Below are 24289 nucleotides of genomic sequence, written 5' to 3' on the forward strand. Positions count from 1 at the left end.
TATCTCTAGAGCATTTTTTTAATTGAATTGCCATGGTCTGTGAAATGCTCTGGTAGATTTAAAGTAGTACATCTTGGTCTTTGATGGGAGTGATGTAAGTGATTTTTGTTTTCTCTTCCATCAGCCTAGAAGTATCTGGCCCATAGTAGATGCTCAGTAAATATTCATTGAAAGAATGAATGAGCATACTTCAAGACTTGATCACAGCTAGACTAAGTATTGGAGTCTTAACAGTAGTATCATGTGACTATGTTTGCCTTCAGTTTATGATACAGATTAAAAAAACGCTTTGTTGCTGTGTTTTACTGTTTCCTTACTTATTGACATAGGGCTGGTGTCTGGTCTCAGGCTGGTGTCTTTCTCTCCAGGAAGACCTTGATGTTAGTGAGCTCCAGAAAATAGTTTCCTACGGACTGTAAATTGTGTGATATTTAGGATTTTAAAACAAGAACAAACAGAAGTGAAATTGGTCCAAATGGAACATTTCCTCTTGTGGTTCCTGTAATAAAAAGTCTCCATTTTCCAGATACCTTCAAATACAGGAAAATGAACTAGCCTGACCCCTGAGAATGAAAATTCTAATGGCTTCATAAATGATCTTAGTTCAGGGAAGAAAGTGGTAGGAGAGAAATTAACTTAGAAAAATTATTAGGGAAAATGGGCAATCAAGAATTAAAGGACAGTCACAGCTTAATCATTTCTTATTGACCATCATCTCTCTAACCAAGAAGTCAGCCTAGAGAGGGAATAGTGTTTGGCACGGGATGCTGTGTTGTTTGTGATAATGAACACAAACCCCATCTGTAAGGACAACATGATGTTTCATTCTGTAGAATTTTTTTCCCTACATTTGAATCAAACATTGATGAAAGCTCTACTGCCAGCAGCTGTTCAGAGACAATTTAATTCCAGCTGTGATAATTCACCGTGTCAGACATTGGCTGTTATATGTTGATACAACAGTTCTCCAGATTTGCATTTTTATCAAAAGGAACAAATGTTTTGAACATTTCAGTACAGATGGTATTTAACCATGTACATACTACTTTAACATGTTCAAGGTAAACACTGGAAAGTCAATATCTGTGAAAACGTATTCATAGAAACTACATGAGTAAGCCAACACTGGTCATTGATATTATGGCAAAAATCAATGTCATTTTTTGCTATTAATTCCATGCATCAGTATTTTATCATTTCATTGATTTGGTGTTTGGGGTCAGTGTTTACTTCTTTATGGAATGCTAAACTTTATATTTAATATGTTACCTTTCATTTAAGGTGCTTCAAGAATTTAGCATTACTTTGGATATGTATTTTATTGTTTTGTATTATTTAGCTACATCATGTTATAGTAATATATTAAATTCTAACTCAATTTGTCTTCAGAACTAACTTACCATAGGGATATTACAGATTTGATCTCCTTAATAAAAATAAAAATGAAAAATATCTTCTTTAATTTTGACTGCCTAGCATAAGGCATGCTTTGTTTGAGCCTTAGTAGTAATCTTATTGGATAATTTTGGTGTATGTCTTTTCTTGAGCAAAAAATAAAGCCCACTCAAATGTTAATGCATTTCATGATAGCATGTGCTTCTTTTCTTAGTCACTGCATTAAAAGTAAATTTATTTATTTTTTTAACATCTTAATGAGTGCAAACTAATTCAGGAAGACTTTAGGTTTGAGTGCTGTGAAGTTGAAATTGTGCCTGAAACCAATTCCCTTCATATAGATACTGCCCTGTTGATAACACTGTAGGGACGAGATACTCTGAGTCTGAAATTCACACGTTTGCTGTATGTTTTCTGTCTGTGTCATGATTACCCTGACCATTTTTAAAGTACTTTAAATATTTATTGAAATAATATTTCAAGTGTTAATTACAGTGGTAATGAAAACAGCCAAATGCCACATATCAAGAATGAGTGTTTATCCGTATTGTTAATGTGATATGTTAGATTTCATTAAGCAGTAATGGGGTAGCAAATGAGTCACAAATTACAGTTGCATCTGTTACTAGACCACATTAGTGCCAAAATAACGGCAAATGCAGCCATAGGGTTACGTTCATTAGCCAACCATGTTTGTGGCCAATTCATCCCTTTGTGTTTGAGAACGCAAGATACCACAGTAAGAAATTTCTGTCTTGGGGGGAGGGGGCATTACTAGAGATAAATATCTAAAGCATTCCAGTACCATATTCAAATATGTTATTATTCTCTGATGCTTCTTGTATGTTGAATCTGCAGAGAATCTCTATACTCAGTTGTCCTGTCATTGAATCTGTGCAGCCTTGTTTTGGGTGAAATACAAATAACAGTTGAAAACTTGTATATACAAGAAATTTTTTCCCTAAGTTTCTATTTTCCTCAATGAGTTATTATGTAATATCATTATTGATAGTTTGTAAAAATGATTTTTTTCTCTTAGTTAGGTCTCAACCTATTAAAGCTAACTTGAATTGTCTTGCACCAATTCATTCTTCAAAAATAGTATAAATAATAAACTATAACTTTGGCCTTCTGGGCTTTACCCTACCAAAATATATCTTAGGCTTGATATTCTACCCCAAACCCAAGTTCTGTTCTAAGAAATTTATTGTTTATAAGTTACAGTTTAGCCTTTCAAAAGGCCCCATTTCTAAAACACTAAGAATTTAAGTAGCAGTGAGAATGGTGCATTATTTGCTGGGGTCTTGAGAAATACTACTACTCTAATAAACAAGTGAGCTATATCAGTTGAACTATTACATCTAAATAAGTATGTGTCTGTGTTCATCCTGTAGATAAGTCTTTAAGATATAAAGACTGATAGAAAATGATCTCATAAATGTATTTAAAAATACTCATACAAAAGAAAAAAAAGCCCCCTATTAGAGTTCAAATATAAGCATCAGGACCTTGATGTATATGCTCTGATAATCCTTATATAAAATGTCATATTACAAACAAACAATTTTCATACAAGCATTCATTGCACTTGGGACTAAACCAATACAGAAATTTAAGAAGTAAGCCACAAATTTTATATTACTTGCTTTATATGTTGTGGCAGAAAGTAAATATGTGTAATGTTCAATTCTGGATTAATGTTGTGTGTGTACACCACAAAATTGTCAGCATTTTATGAAGCATGTGGATAATGTAAGCGACTTGAGCTGTTTCACTAACATATCAATAAAGTGGCAATTTGTTATATAGCCAAATCTAATGTCGCTGATGCTCCAACTAACAACAAAGACAGATGTTGCTAATTAAGTACGCATTAAAAAACTGTTAATACTGATACTCCATTAAAACCATATGATAATGAGACTTAAATCTTTAATCAGAATGATCAGCAAAACTTTATATGTGGAAATCTGTGTTTAAGATGTTTTCATTTGAGAAATATCTGGCATAGGTAGGTAGTATTTTCTTAGAAACCGTTTTCTCCCCCGACCCCAAAGAGAAATAAGATAGGAACTGGAATATGAAGATGTGTACATTTCTGTTTCCTTTTAGCAGACATTCCATACGCCAAGCCTTGGGGACGAGGAGTTTGAAATTCCCCCAATCACGCCTCCGCCAGAGTCAGACCCCGCCCTGGGCATGCCTGATGTTCTTCTACCCTTTCAAGGCCTCAGTGATCCATTGCCTTCCCAGGGAAGTGAATTCACGCCCCAGTTTCCCCCTCAAAGTCTGGATCTTCCTTCCATTACAATCTCAAGAAATCTCGTGGAACAAGATGGCGTGCTTCATAGCAGTGGTTTGCATATGGTAGGCACCACATTTGTACTTGAAAGTGTTGTTTTTGTTGCTGTTCTTTGTATTTCGTGTGGCAAAGATCTGAGAGTCTGTGTCAGAAGTGTCTTTTCCTAATCTGTCCATGGATTAAAAAAAGATTTCTCTTTTTTTTTTTTAACATGGATTCTTTTTTTTCTTCCAATTTCATTTAAACACAAGGACTGGATCAGCTCCTCCTGGTATCAATAAGAGGGTTTTGGGTTAGTTGATTGGCTGCTTGGCAGTCACAAAGAGTATGTATGACTCAATATAATCTGTCTGCCTTGATTAAAAATCATCTGAGTTTTTAAATGTTTAATTCATTGGTTTGGAAGCAATCTTGCCTTGCTTTTGGTTTAACAGACTTATGCTTGATTTGAAAGTTTGCCCAGGAGAAATTTTAGAAATGGAAGCTCTTACCAAAGTGCCTGGGTCTTTTGTATTTATTGGATTATACTATAATGTTTATGATACATAATTTGCTTCTACCTCAAATGAAATAGCAAACTGTGACACAGAGAAGGGATGAGAAAATAATTGCTTATAACCAGTAGAAGAAAATATAGAGTAGGTTATTGTGTGAAAAACACCTAATTGTGTTACTTATTGTCATAAACATCGAATAAGGAACTCCAGAGAGCCAAGATTACTAATGCAATAATTTTGGTTCTCTTTTTCATAGCGTGCAATTATAGTCAACAATCACCGGAGTAAATCTGCTTTAAGGATTTTTAACTCTTCTGCTGGGATATTTTTTTTCTCTTACTATTCTATATAATGCATTTGTGTTTAACTAGGTGAGGTACTAAGCAGATTATTTAAAAACAAGATTAATAGTTTATAGGCCTTTTTAAAAAAACCCTAGCAAAATGAAGCAGATGTGTTGGTATAGCAAAAAACAAATCCTATTGCTTGTTTACATATTTCTCTGCACATTAGGACCATGCCAGTAATGTTTATTGGTTTCATTGTTAATTCCCCAGATAACAACAGATGATTGCAAAATATGTAGTGGATTAGCAGTACAAAGATTTGGTTTGCTCTCTGAAATATAAGATTACTTTCCTAAATAGGATTGCAGCAACATAATTTTCTTTGCCTGTGATCTTTTGTGTTTGAGCATCAGGGTTTTTTTATTTCTACTTTTTTTGTTAGAAAAGAATGCAGTGAACAGTCGGGAAATGGTCATTAAGTATTCATAAGTGTTCCTCGCCATCACAAATAATTGTTTCCTGTGGACTTTCTTACATTTTTGTTCCTTTGACACTGGAATGGAGGGCTCTATCCTGTATTTCTCTAGAATCAGGCTTTGCAGTGTTGTGCCTGCAAAATGAGGAAAATAAAAAGGGTGTATAGATACCAGGGGAGTTGGCCAGGGTTCACCATTATTCATAGATATTCAGCAAGGCTCATTTAAGTTGTGGAAATAGTTAAAAGACCATATAATGCATGCTAAAATGTGTACTTTATTAAATTGGTAAATATTTATTAATAATATAAGAATCTGCCTTTAAATTAAACATCTGATGAATTACCTTGCCTTAAAGCTATAAAACTGTTATTGCTGCTATAAAAAAGTGTAAAGGAGGCATTTTGACTATGAAATTTCATTTCATGGTCAATTGAATTTACTATATTGGAAAGAACTAAAGATGGAATCATAAAATAATTATGATATTCACATACACTTAAAGAACAATGCTTTCAGACCGGAGTTGGGAGAGAGGACTCAATTTTTAATGCTGCTTTTGTAGTGTATTGCTAATCATCATCACTAAAGCAGTTGAATTATTTCATTGATTTTTAAAAGTATTAAGTACTTTAGCTAAGTGCACACTGTTGTCATGATATTACATGAACCTCATCACATTTATTGGTGGCTTTCTGAAGTTCCACTGAGCCCGAATGATATTTATTTTAGCTTGCAACAGACTAATCTTGTTGAAAATTCTAGTAGAATTTCACCTTGAAGAAATGTCATGGGATTTTAAATCACAAATGTTGGAAAAAATAAAATGTACCAGGACAGAATTATGATGAATACAATGTGTCGTTGGCTTTGTTCTATGTACTACCTGACATGTTCACCTATAAACTTGAATTCAGAATCGCCAGAGGCATGGTTAAAAATAGGTTATGTCAAGGTTCTTCTGTATCTCCCTCTGGGTACTGAATTGGCTAGCTACATCATAATGCTCCAGAGCAGCTCCTGGGAGAGGTCCCTTAGGAAGGTCACCAAAAAAATAATAAATAATACTTTATACATCATACATTTGACCTCTCGGTATGCATTCGCTATTTCCTACTTTATGTACATAAGAAGTTTTATTATCCAAATGAATATAGCTGTCTGTTTAGAATTGCTACAGTGAATGAAGACTATCATATAAGAAGAAAAGCCAGCTTGTTTATATTGTATTGAACAGACTTTTCTTCAGAGATTCATTGGTTTTTTCCTTTAGAAAGAGTGACAGTTTGTCACATTACTGATTAGCTGCGTTTTTTTTTTTTTTGGTTGTTTTTGTTGTTGTTGTTGTTGTTGTTGGCGACAAGCACAACATGTTTATCTTACTTAAATTTATGCCATTATATTTAAAAACAGAAAGCAGGAACAAAAGCAGGGGATTAAAAAGAGTCCAATGACTAACGTTCACATTTCAAGATATGCAAATAATGCAGAAGTAGTCAAAGGCAAATGTTGAGAAGTTGAATATAGATGCATTTGTGACTTCAAAGAACAACCTTGATTTGCTTGTTGCGGATACATTTATTTTAAAACAGGCTGTAGTTGGCAGCAGACAATCAGTGGTATATTTTGGTTAAAAATCCTTTATTTCTAAGCCTCGTTGTCAGTTTGAATGATCATCTGGATCATCTTCTTGTAGATTAAAATTATTTTAATCTACAAACGATTGCAATTCAAAAACAAAACAAAACAAAATCTACAATGTGTGCTCCAAATGTTTTTTTTTTTTAACACCTCTCTATAATCTGCCCAGCCCGCTGAGTAGCATTGACATCAGTAGTACATCAATTTCAGAAAGTGGATTATTTTTACTAGACAGCTATTGTGACATATTGGGTCAGTCATAAATGAAAGATATTCATGCAAGCATGCAATACTTGTAATGAAGTCTCACTCTGACCTTCTGTATGATTGATTCTGTAATTTAGTTTTCTCAGGCAGTGCCTGAAATGAAATGAAATCATGTTGAACAAGTTTTGAATACCCACAGTGCACCAGGAGAAGAAAAATCTGCAGCCCTAGAGGCTTGAGAGAGAGCAGCTGAACGATTTATCTCTATGCTATTATAGCCTTTGCCAGCATTCAACATTTCTTTTTCTTTTTTTTTTTTTTCTTATTTGGCTTAAGTACTTAATTCTGCAGGTAGCTGTAAATGGGAAAATAAAATGCTGTTCAGATTTAAAATGACAGGACAGGAGTATGTGCAGGGGACTGATAAAATATCTTGAATAGAACTGACCTTTCATGTAGCTGAAAGTTACTGGGGGATTCATCCTCATAATTACCATATAGATTATTTTTATTTCTTTCCTGCAATGAAACATTTCAGAGAGCAGTAGTGCTGATTGAATGAAAATTGAACTTGTTAACATTCTTTTCAGCTTAGCCTGTTGTACATAACAGAAGGTTAGCTTTGATGAATTTCAAAATTCTCTTTGATATCCAAGAAACAGACAGTAAAATAATTGTCTCTAGTCTGATATTTTGTGTGTCCCTCCCCAAAGAGAACTTATAAAACATACTGATAATTCACATACTTTTTTTCATACATTATGTTTCATGTCTAGAGGACTGACACTTTCTGTTTGATATTGCTTTGAATTTAATTGTGATAGTACATATTTATAGGAAAAGCTACACTGCTGCTATATAATATCAGACATAGTTTTATAAAATTGAAAAAATATGGAAACAAGATTAGTATGTTCAAGTGTGGTGGTCTCTGTACCTATTAAGGAAAAAGATTCTGAAAAGTCCTATAAAAGAAAGAGAAGAAAATGAGAAGTTCTTGAAAAATACGCAATTCTTAACTCAGAATTCAGATAAATACTACTTTTGGTCAAGAACAAAAAGGGAATATATCAAAATTATGCATCTAAAATTACCAGGCTCATTTTAGGGGTTTTTGTTTTTCACAGTTATTTAGTATGGCTCTGATTTTGAAGCTGAATTATTTTTGATTTTACAAAATGACTCTCGTGCCATTTTTATACTTTAGAAAAAATCTTACAAGGAATAGACTTTCAATTAATACATTGTTTTAGCAATGTTGCTTAATGTGTTACAGATAAAACAGTTATTTCATGGGTCATTAATGTGTTTAATGCGTGGAACGTTCTATTAAAACAAGCCCTTATTATTGTTATGAACATGTTCATCGCCATTGTCAATATACGCTGCAGAGCTTAATTTCACAGTATGATTACCATTTAGCCACTGGAAGGACCGACAATTTCTTATACAAATTGACCGATTACTTTGGTAATGTTTATTTTGGGCTAAGTTATGGTCCAAAAGTATTTTAAGTTGACAATAGAAAAGGTATGACTTATAGAAGCAAGAAACTTAACTTTGGAAGGAATAGTAACTGTTGCAAATGTGAAAATAAAATTATAATAATTTATAGGAGACAAGTACTAAATGGTATATATTGTTCTTTGTAATTAGCACTGACCATACTATGTTATTTTTTCTAGATTACCAGTATCTGTTCCATGTAATACAAAAATCCAATTTGATTATAGTTTCAAAGATGCTTATCATCCAAAGCCATGTTTAACTCAAGTGTTACTATACCTTGACATTTGCTTATCGGAAGTACCTTGACCATAGCTTCTTTGTAGTTTTCTTTGTGAAGAAAAGAAACTGTACCATGTACAACTTAAAAGTAACTTTCTTTATTCTAGGTCTGTCAATAACCAGTTGATGCCAAACATATGTTGGCCTTAAGGTGGAATTAGATTTAGGGTCATCTATCAAAGAAAGAGTATGTTCTAAATGTCTACTTAACCCAAATAGCTATTAAAGTGTGGTGCATGATTGTTTGATCTGTAATATATCAAACAATTTTTAAAAATTTGGGGGCCACACACAGCAGTGCCCAGGCCTTATGCCTGGTTCTGCAGTCAGAATGCATTCCTGGTGGTGCTTGGGGTGTGTGTCGGGGGGTGGGGACCATTATGGGATGCCAGGGATAAAACCAGCATTGGCTGTGCACAACACAAGAACTTTATTTTTTTTTAAATCATAGTTAACATTATTCCAGTAGTGTTACCTTTTTAGGTGTTGATGTACAATATGATTTATTTTTCTGTATATATCACTGTATCACTGTCATCCCATTGCTCATCGATTTACTCGAGCGGGCACCAGTAATGTCTCCATTGTAAGGCTTGTTGTTATTATTTTTGACATATAGAATATGCCACGGGTAGCTTGCCAGGCTCTGCAGTGCCGGCGGGATACTCTCCGTAGCTTGCCTGGCTCTCCGAGAGGGACAGAGGAATCGAACCTAGGTTGGCTGCATGCAAGGCAAACGCCCTATGCGCTGTGCTATAGCACATATAATCTATAGTAACCTAGTCCAGTCCGTTATTCTCCAGTAACTTTGCTGTGGCTCAGAGATAGTAGAAACACTACATCATTCAGATTCCTAGTGTTGTGGAACCGGGTGGGGGTGTGGGGGGTGACACGGAGATAACTCAACAGACTGGATCCCATGCTTGGCACACCTAAAGCACAAGGTTCACTCTCTGGAGGAGTCACATCCTCCCTCAGCATCTCCAGGAGTGACTCCCGAGCACCAGTGGTATGGTTCACACATTTTTCTTTCAGAGGGTTTAGATTTACTCTCCATACATGTGGTCTATAGCCACTTGTTCACAGACTGATGGTCTGCAGGTATAGAAAGTTTGAAAGCCACTGGCCTGCCACCTTGGTTATAACTGCCTGTTTGTGCACTGGCATGTCAGACAAGTGCCATTCTCCAGGTGTAAAACAGTTGAAGAACACTATTCTGTACTGTGTCTTGTTTTCCTTTTTTTTCTTTATTCCACAGAGCCTGCCGTCATTTGAAATGGTTTCTTTAGCTTTTTGTCTAGCCTTTCCTCTGCCAATCATGAATACAGCCTCCAGCAAGCCAGGAAGTTGGCCTGTCTTATAGCTCGCTGTTGTGCTTGAGCCTGGAACAGTATATGCGCTAGAACCTACTAGGCTCCCAATGAATACTTGGTCAAATAGATGGATCCATGAAAGAGCCATGAAAGGATATTTACGTTATAAGGACTGGAGTGATAGCACAGTGGGTAGGGCATTTGCCTTGCATGCGGCCGACCCTCGTTCTATCCCTCCATCCCTCTCAGAGAGCCCAGCAAGCTACCGAGAATATCCCGCTCGCACAGTAGAGCCAGACAAGCTACCCATGGCGTATTCAGTAAGCCAAAAACAGTAACAAGTCTCACAATGGAGACGTTACTGGTGCCCACTCAAGCAAATTGATGAACAATGGGACTGGGACAACAGTGCTACAGTGCTAAGAGCATACCTTGACTGCTACATTAAAATGGACGGCAGGGGGACTTTAAATATATACAACTGTGAAAATGGAATTTTCCTCTTTAGACTTTTAATTTAGGACTGCATAAAATAAACATGAAACTGATTCCTTAGTAGAACAAAGTAGTCACAGTAAAACACCATTAAATGTTTTGTGATAAACTTTTTTAAAGTTTTGTTTTGCTAACAAACTATTAATTAACTTTAATGAAGGTTTATTTCACAAAACATTCATAAGAAGTATGTGATTATAACCCTGAGAGTAGTTATTAAGTAAAAATTATCTATTTCAGTGCCGATATTTTCCCGAATATAAAGTCTGTGGTATGTAGGTCTGTAATTATCATTGGTATGCATTTGGCATAACTATATTTGTATGAGAGTTTATTGGGTTAGGAATATAGTAGCTGTTCATAATTTGACTATATTTTGAGATGAAAATTTAAAATGGCCATAAGACAGGATGAAATAATTGAGCATAAAATGACTAATCTGAATTTCACATTTGTAGTTCCTTGTTATCTATTAATACAAGGCAATTTTTATTACTGATAATTGTTTAAATGCTTTATTTCTCAAGAAATATTGATTGAAAATCTGGCACAGTAAAAATGTATTTAGTCACACTCTAATATATTTGGGCTATTTACTTCTTAATTATCCTCTATTGTGAAAATCTAATATTGGATTAATACAGAGAGTACTTACTTACGGACATGTAATTAATCTGTGTTCCATATCTGGAAGGTGTATGAGACATGTTTGCCTATTTTATTTAAAAATATTCTTTATGGTAAAAGGAAAGAGAGAGCAAGAAAGAAAATGCCTCCCATAGAGGGAGACTGGGAGTGGGGGGAGGGGGTGTTGGGCGATGGTGGTAGGGAGACAAGGGACATTGGTGCTGGGAAATGTACACCCGTGGAAGGATGGGTGCTGAATCATTGTATGACTGAAACCCAATCATGAAAATCTTTGTAATGGTCTATCTCACAGCTATTCAATTAAAAAAAATTAAAAGGGGCTGGAGCGACAGCACAGTGGGTAGGGTGTTTGCTTTGCATGCTGCCAACCTGGGTCTGATTCCCAGCATCCCCTATGGTCGCCCGAGCACCGCCAGGAGTGACTCCTGAGTGCAGAGCCAGGAGTAACACCTGTGCATCGCCGGGTGTGACCCCAAAATTTAAAAATAAATAATTTTTTTAAAATAAGTAATGTGGAGTTCAAGCCCAATTCAACCAACTTAATCAATGGCTGAATAAACAGCAGTACATAAAAAAATATAAAACGAAAACATTCTTTACAGTAAAATCAATGCCTATAAAAGCGAGCACTAGTGTAATGAGAAAAAAGAAGCTATAGCATCATGACATGTAGTCTTTAAAATAAAAGATGGGGGCAGAAAGATAGTACAGTGGGTAAAGTGCTTGCCTTGTGCTCAACTGGCCAGGGTTCGATCCCTGCCACCTCAGATGGTCCCCCGAGCCTGCCAGGAGTAACTCTGAGTGAAGAACCAGAGTAAGCCCTAAACACAGTTGGGTGTCCTAAGAACAACAAACAATAAAACGTTAATTTAAAAGTTCATATGTTAGGCCATTTGTATTTCTTTTTTGAGGAAACTTCTGTTCATTTCTTCTCCCCATTTTTTGATGAGGTTGGAGGTTGAAAAAATGTTCCACATTGCTAGTCATCGGAGAGATGCAAATCAAAACAACAATGAGATATCATCTCACACCACAGAGACTGACACACATTCAAAAGAACAAAAACAGCCAGTGCTGGCGTGGATGTGGGGAAAAAGGGATGCTCCTTCCCTGTTGGTGGAAATGCTGACTGGTCCAGCCTATGGACAGTCCTTCAAAAACTAGAAATTGAGCTTCCATATGACCCTGCAATACCACTTCTGGAAATATATCCCGAGGATGCAAATGAGCACAGTAAAAATGATATCTGTACCTATATATTCATTGTAGCACTGTTCACAATAGCCAAAATCTGGAAACAACCCGAGTGCCCTAAAACAGATGACTGGTTAAAGAAACTTTGGTACATTTACACAGTGGAATATTATGCAGCTGTTAGGAGAGATGAAGTCATGAAATTTGCTTATAAATGGATAAACATGGAGAGTATCATGCTAAGTGAAATGAGTCAGAGAAGGACTGTACTCATTTGTGGAGTATCGAAGAACATCACATGAGGCTGACACCCAAGGACCATAGATACAAGGGCCAGGGGGATTTCCCCATGGTTGGAAGCCTGCTTCATGAGCAGAGGGGAGAAGGCAGATGAAATAGAGAAGGGATCACTAAGAAAATGATGGCTGGAGGAACCAGTTGGGATGGGAGATGCATGCCGAAAGTAGATAATGGACCAAACATGATGACCTCTCAGTGTCTGTGTTGCAAGCTATAATGCCCCAAAGTAGAGAGAGAGTATGGGGAATATTGTTTGCCTTAGAGGCAGGGGGAGGGTGGGAAAGGGGGTTATACCCGGGATATTGGTGGTGGGGAATGTGCACTGGTGGAGGGATGGGTGTTTGATCATTGTGAGATTGTAACCCAAACATGAAAGCTTGTAACTATCTCACGGTGATTCAATAAAATTTTAAAAATTAAAAAAATGTTCCTATGTTATATGTGCAAGAAAAATTCTACACAGGAGGTTGTGTGCTACTCAGGGGGCAGTTCAAAGGTGGGCATTCATCCATGTTCTAGGGTCACAGTTTCCAAAGTGAGAGATACCTACCTGAGGGGGCGGGGGGGCACAGCAACAAGTCAAAGTACCCTTGACTGCCACTCTGGGGACACTTTATTTTTGCTCACTTAATGGTAGGTTTCCAGGGATTTCGCTCAGTAATTCTTTTTTCTTGAAAAGCGGGGAAGGTGGGGGGCAATGTTGGCAAATTTTGGAACCTCTGTGGGTGTCATCTAGGGGCTGCCTTTTCCTCCAGGTCTGAAAAAGTAAAAAACAAGAGAAAAATATTTGTAAGGAAGATGGAGTGTTATTAGCTAAAAACACAAGATCAGACTATAGTCACTCAACTCCCCACCTCTCAGCCCTGCCTCTTACATGAACATAGACATGGTAATACAGTGGAGGAAGTTACTGAGAACGAGGGGAGAGCCGTTTTCATTGGGCAGCACTCTTTCAGTCTCAGTTACGTGAAGGAGAAATCCCCAGTTTGGGACTCATATATCCTTGTTAAGCAAGAGAAAGCAAAAGCTCACCTCAGAGCCTTGGGCAGGCCCCCATGCTTAGACTGTACAGGGGTTATTTTCTATTCCTGGATTATATCTGGCATTCCAGCAATCAAGTGTTGTCCCACTTTTGTTGGCTGGTTAATTTGGAAATCATGCCCAGTGTGCTCAGGTGGGGTCGGTGTTCAGGGGTCAGCCCCGACAATGTTTTTGGGGACCACGCAGGGCCAGGGATGGAGTTCGTGCCTCCAGTATGAAGGCATGCTGTTGGCCCATGGAATCTTTGCTCCAGATCGGGTTCTAGTTTTTAGTGTATGTAAGTGGTCTGAAGTTTCTTAAACTGAGGGTCACGGCCCCCCCCGTGAGATCACATAACTGAGCATGGAAGTTAAATTGTGGAAAAACTCGCAACTGTAAGAGGCTTCTGGAAGCATAATGACATTAAAAAGTCAAAATCAAGTTGTGCAGTGAATCGGAGGTATTTCTGACAACCGTTTGCCTGCCTTGTGTTCCTTGAGTGAAAAGGGGTGGGAAGTAGATCAAGTTTCAGAAGCCCTGATCTAAAGTTTCCTTTTAAGTAGAACGTTTGTTAAATTTAACAGTTGACTCAAACGATTGATGTTTGACAAAGAAACTGAGTTGCAAACAAGCAATTTCAGAAAATGGGGGCCACTACCCTAAACATCCATTCCTCAGTTCCTTGTTTTAAAAACAAAGATAGAAAGTCTCTCTCATCCAATGAAGAGAGAAGCCAGCCTCAGCGGAGCACTCCCTCCGACTAAGAAACACACAAAAACGACGGGAGTTTTCTTGAATTGTTCGTGTTAGTGAATAGGAACCAGGGCCCTTCCTGTGAGTCAGGAAGGACTAACATGGAGTCCGGGGCCTGTCATCCTCTCTACCCTCTTGACTTTAGTCATTAGTTTTTGGGTTACTCTTTTGGGTACTGTTGAGGTGTTAGGTTATTTATTTCTGTGGACAATTATGCTGAGATGTAAACTAAGTTTGATTGTCCACAACTAAACTAGATAATTATTCAGAAAGCACAATCGCTTATTATTATTGGAATGAATCATCACATTCGGCACCAAGCCCTTACATTTTCAATGATACCTTTCGTGATTTGGGTTTTTTGGGGGGAGTGGGGGTGGGATGGGCTTTTTGAGTCATGTGTGGTGATGCTCAGCGGTTACTCCTGGTTCTGCACTCAGGATTATTCCTGACGGTGCTGAGGGGACCATATGGGATACCAGGGATCGAACCGAGATATGTTGCTTGTTGAGGCAAACGCTCTACCCACTCTGGTCCCTCAGTGGTTCTTTCTACAAATGTGAATAAAACCCAGACTTGCTGGGATGGATTCCTTGACGATGGATTCCTTGACTAGCTACTTTATGGTTCACTTGCCTCTCCAGCATTATAGGCAACCTCTTTTTTTCACCTGACCCAGTACCATTGACCTCTCCTTCATTCATGATGTCCTTCCTCAGTCTTCAGGCCTATGCCTTCTCTGTCTAGGATCCTTTACTTGCCTTTCTGCTCTAGGGTGTCTGCTCCTCTCTGTATCTAAGCTCAGGGGCTGCCTTCCTCAGCATAGCCCTCTCTGAGCCCCTTATCTTTTATGACCTGCCCTGTTTCTATTTGCCAGTCCTGCTGCTTTCACTCTTCTCCCTTTGTTCCCATCTGCCAATGTTGGGCCCTTTTCCATTTCTCAGGCATACCAAAATCTCCCCAGGGGGACTTTGGAACTTGCCTTCTGTTTTCTAGTTGAGTTTCCTTTCATCTGTAGGTAGCAGCTCAAGCATCCCCTTAGGAAGTACCTTCCTTACATCAAGCCATCAAATGTAGCTAACTTCCCTGTAGTTTATTTTCTTGGTTCTGAACTCAGGAGATAGCTCAGAAGACTGGAAACATGTACATAAAGCCCCAAGCTTGATTTCCAGCACCTTCTACTCACCCCTGCATCCCACTACAGCACTACCAAGTTTAGCCCTGGAGATCCCCAAGCACTGCTTGGCCCAAGCATTGATCTTCAGTCTGCCTAGTAACCAGGCCAAGGCCAAGTATTCCCAGAACTGGCCTCGGGCACCCAGACACTGCTTGGGCTTGGGAGGAGGCCCTAGATAAGTTAATAATTAACTTTTTGGTTGTTTCTGTAGAATCTATCTGTTTGCTTCGCAATATTTATCACGGTTTGAGTCTTGTTTATGCATGTTTTCTATTTTTGCAGGCAGAACAAAGGCATTCCCTCTTTCACCCCCCCTCCCCCAGCCTTACAGGAAATGAATTTCATTATATTTCTGTCATATGAAGTTTGAATCTTAAAATTGCTAATTTCCACCTAGGTGGAGAGGTTTCATTCGGTCTCAAGAAAATCGCAGAAATCCAATTTGATTTATTGGAGGAAATCTGCATTATGATACAAGCATTCCGTTTCAATGGCAGAGAAGATGGGGAGGGGTCAGAAACACAGAGTGAAGCCTGGGGATATTAGCCTACCAGTGGTGGCAGCTCAGTCTAGAGAGTTTCCAGCGGAAGGCAGATCTTTGGAGGAAGGGGAGGATCCCTTCTCTGAGTATTACTGATGAAAGGCCCTTTTTTTTTTCCCAATTTCATAACATTTTTCTTGGCATTTTTTAAAATTTTATTTTTATTTTTTTTTATTAATGAGTGACTTTGAAGGCACATTAGGGGGTTTTGTACTTGTGTTACAGTCATACATTACTCGAGTACCCATCACTCTACCAGTGCCCATTCTCCTCCACCGATGACCCCAAGGTCCCTCCCAGCCCCCCCATCCTCTCCCCCTCACCCCACCCTGCACCTGTGACAAGGAATTCCTTTTTGTTCTCTCTGCCCTTTTGGGTCTTGTGGTTTGCAATAGAGGTACTAGGTGGCTATCGTGTTCAGTCTATAGTCTGCTTTCAACCCGCCTCTCCCATCCCGAGTGGATCCTCCACCACACTTTAGTTGGTGTTCCCTTCTCTATCTAAGCTGCCTTTTCCCCTAGCATGTAAGGCTGGCTTCCAAGCCATGGAGCGAATCTCCTGGTACTTATTGCTACTATTCTTGGGTGTTAGTCTCCCATTTTGTTGTTTTATATTCCACAAATGAGTGCAATTTTTCTATGTCTGTCTGATGAAAGGCTTTTGCTCAAACCTTCCAACCTCCATTTCAGAAGAGGTCTCAAATTGGCTTAATTTCACCCCTTTAACAGACTATTAAATTCATTTAAGTAGGATCTCTGATACAACCAGGTTGTATCATTTCTACTTACCAGTATTCATGAACAAGGGACTGCTCTTTAATTGGTAACACTTCATTGTTCTCTCTCATTTGCCCCCCACCCTTTGATCAGTCAGGGTCAGTACAACAATTTGTCCAGTTAAGTGGTTCTCACTTGAGACTGATTTTGTCCCTATAGCAGATATTGGCATTATCTGAAGCCACTAAGGTTGGCACAGCCTGATGTGCAAGAGAGACTACTGGCATCTAATAGAAGCCAAAGATTCTGCTAGGTTTTCTACAATATACAGAATGTCCCCTAAAATAAGGAGATACCCAAAGCAAAACGCCATTTCTGCTGAGGCTGAAAACCCTTGTCTAATGTCATCAATTAGGGAACAGAATGAGACCAAGAGGAGAGGATGAGTTTTTCCCTAATGAAGAGCTATTTAGGAAATTATACAAGTCACCCTGCATAATAAAATATAATTGTGAAAGGAGTTGGAAAAGATATCGGCAGTCAATTCGTATTGATAATGGTAATGGCAATCTCTTGTAATCTATGCAGTTTCTTTGCCTTTCAGTGATCATTGGTAATTCTTTGAAGATTTAATTTTAATAAGTGAGAGGTGATGATTTACAAAAACACATTAAATTTCTCAGGGCTATATCCTCACTCATACATTTCCTTATGCCATTACTACTAGGAAAAATTGGGGCTATTTTGGAGAGTATATATAAATTATTCTTGCCTGTACTTTGTCATAGTAAATTTATTATTCCATTCTAAATTGTATTTAATTAAAGTCATGTTTAAAAGAATCATGGAGTCCTGGTAATTTTAAAGTTTTCAAAGATGTGAACAGAGGTATATTGGTTTCTCTGGCCTGGAGCATAGTAGGTCCTCAATAAGTATTTTTATATTGAGCTGACATCTTTCTCTTTTTAAGTATGAACATAAGATCAAAGGAAGCTTCATTTAAAGATTGCTTTTTTTTTCCTATAGAAAATGATTGGAGTTGTTAAGGATCACCATGTTCCCCAAGGCAGTTGTTAATAATTGGTGTCTCTAGAAGACTTGAATTTTTAAAGAGACACTTTAACCATTAATCTTTTTATACTGTAATTCTCAATCATAGAAAGTTACTATTGGATAACTGTGGACTATGGAAAATGCTCACAGAAATGAATGCATCAATTATGTGGTTCAGAGGTTACCTGAAAAATATTCTAGAGGAGTTCCATACATTGTGGTATGGGAGATGGGCTTACAGAGAATATATGCGGGTGGGCTGTAAGTTAAGTCAAGATCTTGACTCTGTAATATGAGAGTTTCTCTGCTCCCCTCCCCCTTTTCAAAGTAAAAGGTCATGAAAATTTTCAGTGTATAAACAGATGAAAATGGAGCTGCTTTCGTTTGAATGGTAGTATAGAGTCAGGAGCCCCATTCATTCTTCTGGTCAGTCCATACTTGCACCATTGAATGCTGGGACTTCTGAGAACAGTTTTCCATCTAGCAATCTCTAACTAGCACCATAACCTGGAGAATCACTCTTATCTAAGAGCAAGTATAATAGTAGCAACTTAGGAAGCTAGTTCAAGGATTAAACTGGAAAATGCATGTTATACTTAGCAAAAATTCTAGCACAGGGAAAACGTACAGTAAATATTCTTTTTTAGCATAGTGAACATAACTGTCAAGAGGAATTCTCAAGCAATCGGGTCCTAAAGAAAGGCATACGCTGCAGGTGGAGTTCTGGAAAAACTCATGAGGACAAGGAAATACACTTTTTGGCCTTGAGATTCCTCTGAAATGTTGTTGGTGTGGATGTGTCAATTAAGTATCTCTTTATGCTGATTTCATAGGCATTGGAACAAGATAGCAAAGCAACTCCTCTATTCTGAGAAAGCTGCGTAACTTAGATCATTATATTTCATGGGGGTTTGCCAGTTAATAAAATTATTAAGACTAAAAATATATACTTAAGAAAACCATGAAAGTTGCCCATACAAGTTGCTATGAAACAGCTTGGTGTAAATAAATCTGAAGGACTTCTAAAAAGCAGATTAAGGGTGTAAGTGGAAGGTAAAATTAAGAATTAAATATGGGTTGGAGAGATAATACATGCGGCAAGACTTCTATGTGACCAACCTAGATTCAATCCCTCGAACAACATGTAATCTCCAAAGCACCACCAGGAGTGGTCTCTGAGAACAGTGCTCAGAAGTAAGCCCTGAGCACTGACAGGGGCTCCAAAGAATGAGATAATGTAGTTACTAAAAGTTGTAGGCTAGAACTGATGTAGGCAAGCAATGGTTGAATTTCAAAAGAATATGAAAAAGAAGACAGAACGCAGATTTTTTTTTTTTTGAGAAATAGCTAATTGTGTAATAGATGCTAATCAAGAAAATTAGGACGAGGATCAGAGAGATACTATAGGCGTTAAGGTGCTTGCCTTGCATGTAGCTGACCCAGTTCAATCCTCAGGACCACAAATGGTCCTGAGCACAACCAGGAATGATCCTTAGCACAGAGGTAAGAGCACACCCTGCATACTGCAGGGTATGGCCCAACCCTTTACCTTCCCTACCCCAAAAAGAAAATTTAGACAAACTGAAACATAAAGTACACTTTTGTCATCTAAGTCTATGGAAGAACATCTGCCAGTAGCTGTCATATTTTTGGAACAGTACAAGAGACACTGACAGGAAGATAAGGAAGAGTGAAACTGTTGTGAGGTGAGGGGCACAGTTCTCCAGGATTCCCCAGCAACCACAGCCAAGTTCGTAACTTAAAAATTATTCAGAAATTAAAAGAAGAATTTATGTATTTAATATTAAGCTCAGCAATTAGCCACAGACTGTTTTAACTACTCAAGGTTCTTTTGTCATTTTTTTCCCCTAAAGTATTGCTTGTTTTGTGTTTTTAATATTTTAAATGTCAAAAGTTAAGACTCCTCCATTCACATCTCACCCTCAGCCCTCATACTGTACCTATTGTTTAGAATTTGGATATATTTCAGAGAGAAGGGCTTGGGAGTCGGTGTGGTTTGTAATTTTTTTGTAGCTTCCATTTTTACTTGTTATTTCTTGAATATTACTCTAGATCTGGGATCAATTTTTCCTCCCAGGGGCAATGTTTAGAAAAAGTTTTGATTGTCCTAACTGGTAGGAAGGAAAGTTGTTACAAGCATCTATAAGGCAAGGGTGTTTGAAGTGCCTCCAGTCTACAGCACAGCTCCCCAGCAAGTAATTATCTGGCCCAGAATGTCAATAGGGTCAAGACTGAGAATCCCTGCTCTAGGTCAATACACATAAATCTAATTCATTATTTTAAAAAGCCTCCTAATACTTTGCAGTATGGATAGCTCATAATTTATTCAACTGCTTTCTTATTGATAGTTAGGGTTTCTTATCTGGTGATGTTTTCTTAACATTAAGAAACCCAGAGCTCCAGTTTAATAATAATTAAATTATTTACAACATGTTTCTTTAGAGAACAGAAAACAAGTCTTATCTGAAAGACTCAAAAAGAGGAACAGTAAGTAAGAATTCATAGGCCTGTGTATAAAATTAGATTCTAGGTCACTGTGAGTCAGAGAATTTGGTTTCAATAAAATCACAGACTCACTCTAAATGACAAGTTTTAAGTAAGTCATTTGAAAGAGTATGTCTTCATTTTTGAGTCTGGAAATGACAAAAAAAAAAAAAGCGGCAATGGCCCTAAAGTCTCTCCATGACTTCCCCAAATAAGAGAAGATGGTGTTTGAAGTGACTGTAGTAATTTGCAGAGAAAGTTCGTTTTGATGATTCCTACCTCCTTTTTATACATATTTTAAAAAATCCATTAGTACATTAAATCCTGGTAGGCTGAACAAAAGAAAACAAAGCCAGGTTTTAAGATGAAAAAAGTGATATTCAATTCAAAAGACATGGAATGACTTCCAGATGCCATTGACAACGTAATTCCGAATCAAAATGACCTTCTGGTTAACCACAGAGGGTTTTACAGAAGGGTGCCCTGAAGCAAACAGATGTTTGCTCTGTGTTTCTCTAACCCATCCTCTGTATATGTTATGTGCTTCTCGGGAAGGGTCGACTAGAGAATAGATGCTCTTTCTCTTGCAGGACTGGGAAAAAGGGAACAGAACCAGAACTATGTGTGTTAGAAGATGGCAAACCAGGAGGTCCACTTGAAAGGGGCGGGATATTTACCTTTCCTGTTTGTGTTTCTCTTGTTCTGTTGATTTATTTGTGTGCCCGTGACAGTTCTACAGCAAAATACATGGAATTGAATAATCTGGGTTTTTATCCAACAACCTTTTGGCCGGAGACCTCATAGCTAATAAATTGAGGCCATCACCTTGGGACAGGGCATAACAATCAAAATTGCAACAGAGTCACCCTGTTGAAGTAACTGCTCACTTACATGTACTGATAGTGGGTCAACTAAGAGTTTCTCTTGCCTTTGCTCTTGCCTTCTGTTAGGATCAGAGCCACACGCAAGTTTCCCAGTACCGCCAGGATCCCTCCTTGATCATGAGGTCCATCGTCCACATGACTGATGCTGCTCGCTCTGGGATAATGCCTCCCGCCCAGCTCACGACCATCAACCAGTCTCAGCTCAGCGCCCAGTTGGGGTTGAACTTGGGAGGTGCCAGCATGCCCCACACCTCACCTTCCCCTCCAGCGAGCAAATCAGCCACTCCCTCTCCTTCCAGCTCCATCAATGAAGAGGATGCAGATGAATCCAACAGAGTAAGTGGGCGACATTTCATATACAACCTCCCAGAGAATTTTGGATCTTCTTTGTCTTCATAGATTTGGAGCCGCATTTAAATCTGTGATGATATAATTTATTTTAGCTTTCACTTTTTCACTTAACTGATTTTATGGAGAAAGCATATTCAACTGCATATCATATCTGGCTTCTCCTCCTAGTTATAAAGTGGTGAGCAGGACTTTTTAAACTATTGTCAGTTCAGTTTCCCCAATCTGCTCGCACCAGCCCTTTCAGAAACTGAACTGCTTCAGTTCTACATAAATGTCCATGTGGGTAAGTTTCCTCCAGCTGCTTTGCTGCCCCACTTTCGACAACCTTATACCTTGGTTAGTGTTTACCACAGAGAAGGCTATCATCATTTTCACATTTCTGCTTTTGTTGTGGAAAGGGTATATTATCCAGATATGCCTAGTTTGAAACAAAGACTTAATTGCAGTCTAGGAGTTCTACGAGCGCCTAGGAAAACATTCTGCTTGGTTAAAGTTACTTATTATAGGTGCATTTACTCTTCCTTTGTTCATTCATTGCGCACTGTGCACCTACTCTGTGCTTGGCATGTTACTCAATTCTGGTGTTACAAACATTTTTAAGGGAATTACTGCCTATGAGACTCCCCACTGGGGATGAATAGCAATGTTTAAAACTAACTCCAGATGTGATTAGTGGTATAATTGATGTATCTGGTGTGCTGAGATTGTAATCGATTCTGCTTGGGAGAGTGATTTGAGGAAGACTTTATTGAGAAGGTGGTATTTGAATTAGGTCTTAGAGGATGCATAAAAGTTTGTGAGGCAGAAGAGAGAGGCCAGCACTCTGGTGAGGGAGCAGTGAGGAGTAATGTAAGTACAGGTCCTTTTAGTGAATCATGAGCAGTTGGATATGGGGCAGTAAAGATATGGCTGAAACGTGGGAGGCTACTGTTGGTGCTTGGGAACTAATTGATTCTTTGCATGGAGAAGTAGCATAAGCAAATTTGTGCTTTAGGAACATAACATGGCTGATTATAAAATGCAGAGGAAAGGATCAGAATAAAAAGAAGCCATTAGAAAACCCCTTGATTTGTGTTTTCATTTTAGCAAAGAAATGGGTTAGTGGGCAAGATTAGTGATACATTCAAAATTAGAGAATCAGCAGATTTTGAAGCAAAAAATTTCAAATTCACTGGAACTTGATGGAGTAAGTTGGATTTTTGCTTGAGAGTAGATATGGGCACCAATAAATGAAAGGATGCACGTAGAGAGGAGTGTTAATTTTTCCCCCCCAGGGGAAAGATAAGATTTTGAATTTGAGGTTAGAACTCAGTCTCTAGGCCTGCTCTTATTGATTTGTGTAACCTTGGAACATGAAAGCCTGGAAGGAATCAGCATTTCTTAGTGTTTAAGATTAAAACAAGGCCAGAAGCCTTGACCTCATTTATTTTTAAGTAGCAAGTGGGAGAAGTGGTGCAGGCTAGAGAAGATTAAGAATGCAGAAAAAGTTAGAGAACACTGTGCCAGAGTGCTAATATAGTGGGTAGGGTGTTTGCCTTGCATGTGGCCAACCTAATTCGATTCTCAGCATCCCATATGGTTCCCTGAGCACCACTAGGGGTGATTCTTGAGTGCAGAGCCAGGAGTAACCCCTGAGCATCGCCAGGTATGATCCTAAAAGACAAAATAATAAAAAATAATTAACTAAAATCTTAGAGAACGTAATAGGGGTTTTAAGAAGTAAGCTTTGTTCTGTGGAATCATATTAGCATCCTGCTGGAAAGAGACCATAATAGTTAGTCCCCACTATTTCTCAGAAGGTCTTCAAGAAGGAAAACTGATAAGGAATAACATAAAATCTAGAGGAACACGTGACATGTGTAAGAGTTAAGCTGTAGCTAGCTATCACACCTTTCCACTGAATTCTTTCCATTTCATTCACATTTCCATTACATTTAATACAGCAGTTTCCCGAGTCCCCCCCACCACCTCCCAGGGGATATGTTCCAACATCTCGTCAATATCTGACACTCATGCTACTACTGAACACTGTATATGTGTATATAGTTTACATTTTTACTGCTTATACATTTCTATGATAAACCATAAATGAACCACAAGAGATTATAATAAAATGTGATTATTATAACAGTGTATCATAATAAAAGATATGTGACTCTTTGGTTTCTTCAAAATAATCTTATTGCACATAATTTTTATGGATTGCAGTTGACCACTCAGTGACCAAACCCACAGGAACAGAAAGTCAGGATAAGGGAGAACTCTTTTTCTAAAAGAACATTGCAGGAGATTCTACTCTTGCTGCATTTTGAGCAGGGGCTAGGTTTTCTGTAAAGACAGGGAATCCAATTTGTTATCACTTTCCCAAGAAACGAAGATTGAAATTACTGCTGGTGATGTCTCTCCTGGGTAAAGCTTTTTCTCCACTTTCCCCAACCCTTTTGAGTCAATTACACACAAAAAAATTCTCTAGGATAATTAATTCTGAGCATTTAGTTAAGTGGAAAGTTTTCATTTCAGGCTTATTCTTAAAAGGTAATGATGATTAGGGCAAGTTCTGGCTATCCAAGGACATCAAAGGTTGTCAACATTTGAATGTTGTTTTACAGGAATAAAATTAAACTCCTCTTATTCGGAAAAAGCTGCCTTGGAAATTGCTTTCATCTTGCCATTGGTCAGGGTATTGTTGGTGCTGACAGTGCCAAACATTCTTCCAGGAAAAGAATATACTTGTTTGACTCAATTA

General features: G+C 38.0%; 1 protein-coding gene across 2 annotated transcripts in view; it reads left to right on the top strand.

Moving 5' to 3' along the window:
* TOX3 (TOX high mobility group box family member 3) overlaps nt 1-24289 on the top strand; it is a 117407-nt gene that overhangs the window by 83860 nt on the left and 9258 nt on the right. The window contains exons 3-4 of one of the 2 annotated variants that reach the window (XM_055145482.1): nt 3511-3762; nt 21259-21528. In XM_055145482.1, coding sequence (XP_055001457.1) covers nt 3511-3762; nt 21259-21528 — 522 coding nt within the window. Of the gene's footprint in view, nt 1-3507; nt 3763-21258; nt 21529-24289 lie in introns of both variants that reach the window. The other variant, XM_004600668.3, reaches the window with a different exon arrangement.

Source organism: Sorex araneus, chromosome 8, assembly GCF_027595985.1.
Source record: "Sorex araneus isolate mSorAra2 chromosome 8, mSorAra2.pri, whole genome shotgun sequence".
NCBI lineage: Eukaryota > Metazoa > Chordata > Mammalia > Eulipotyphla > Soricidae > Sorex > Sorex araneus.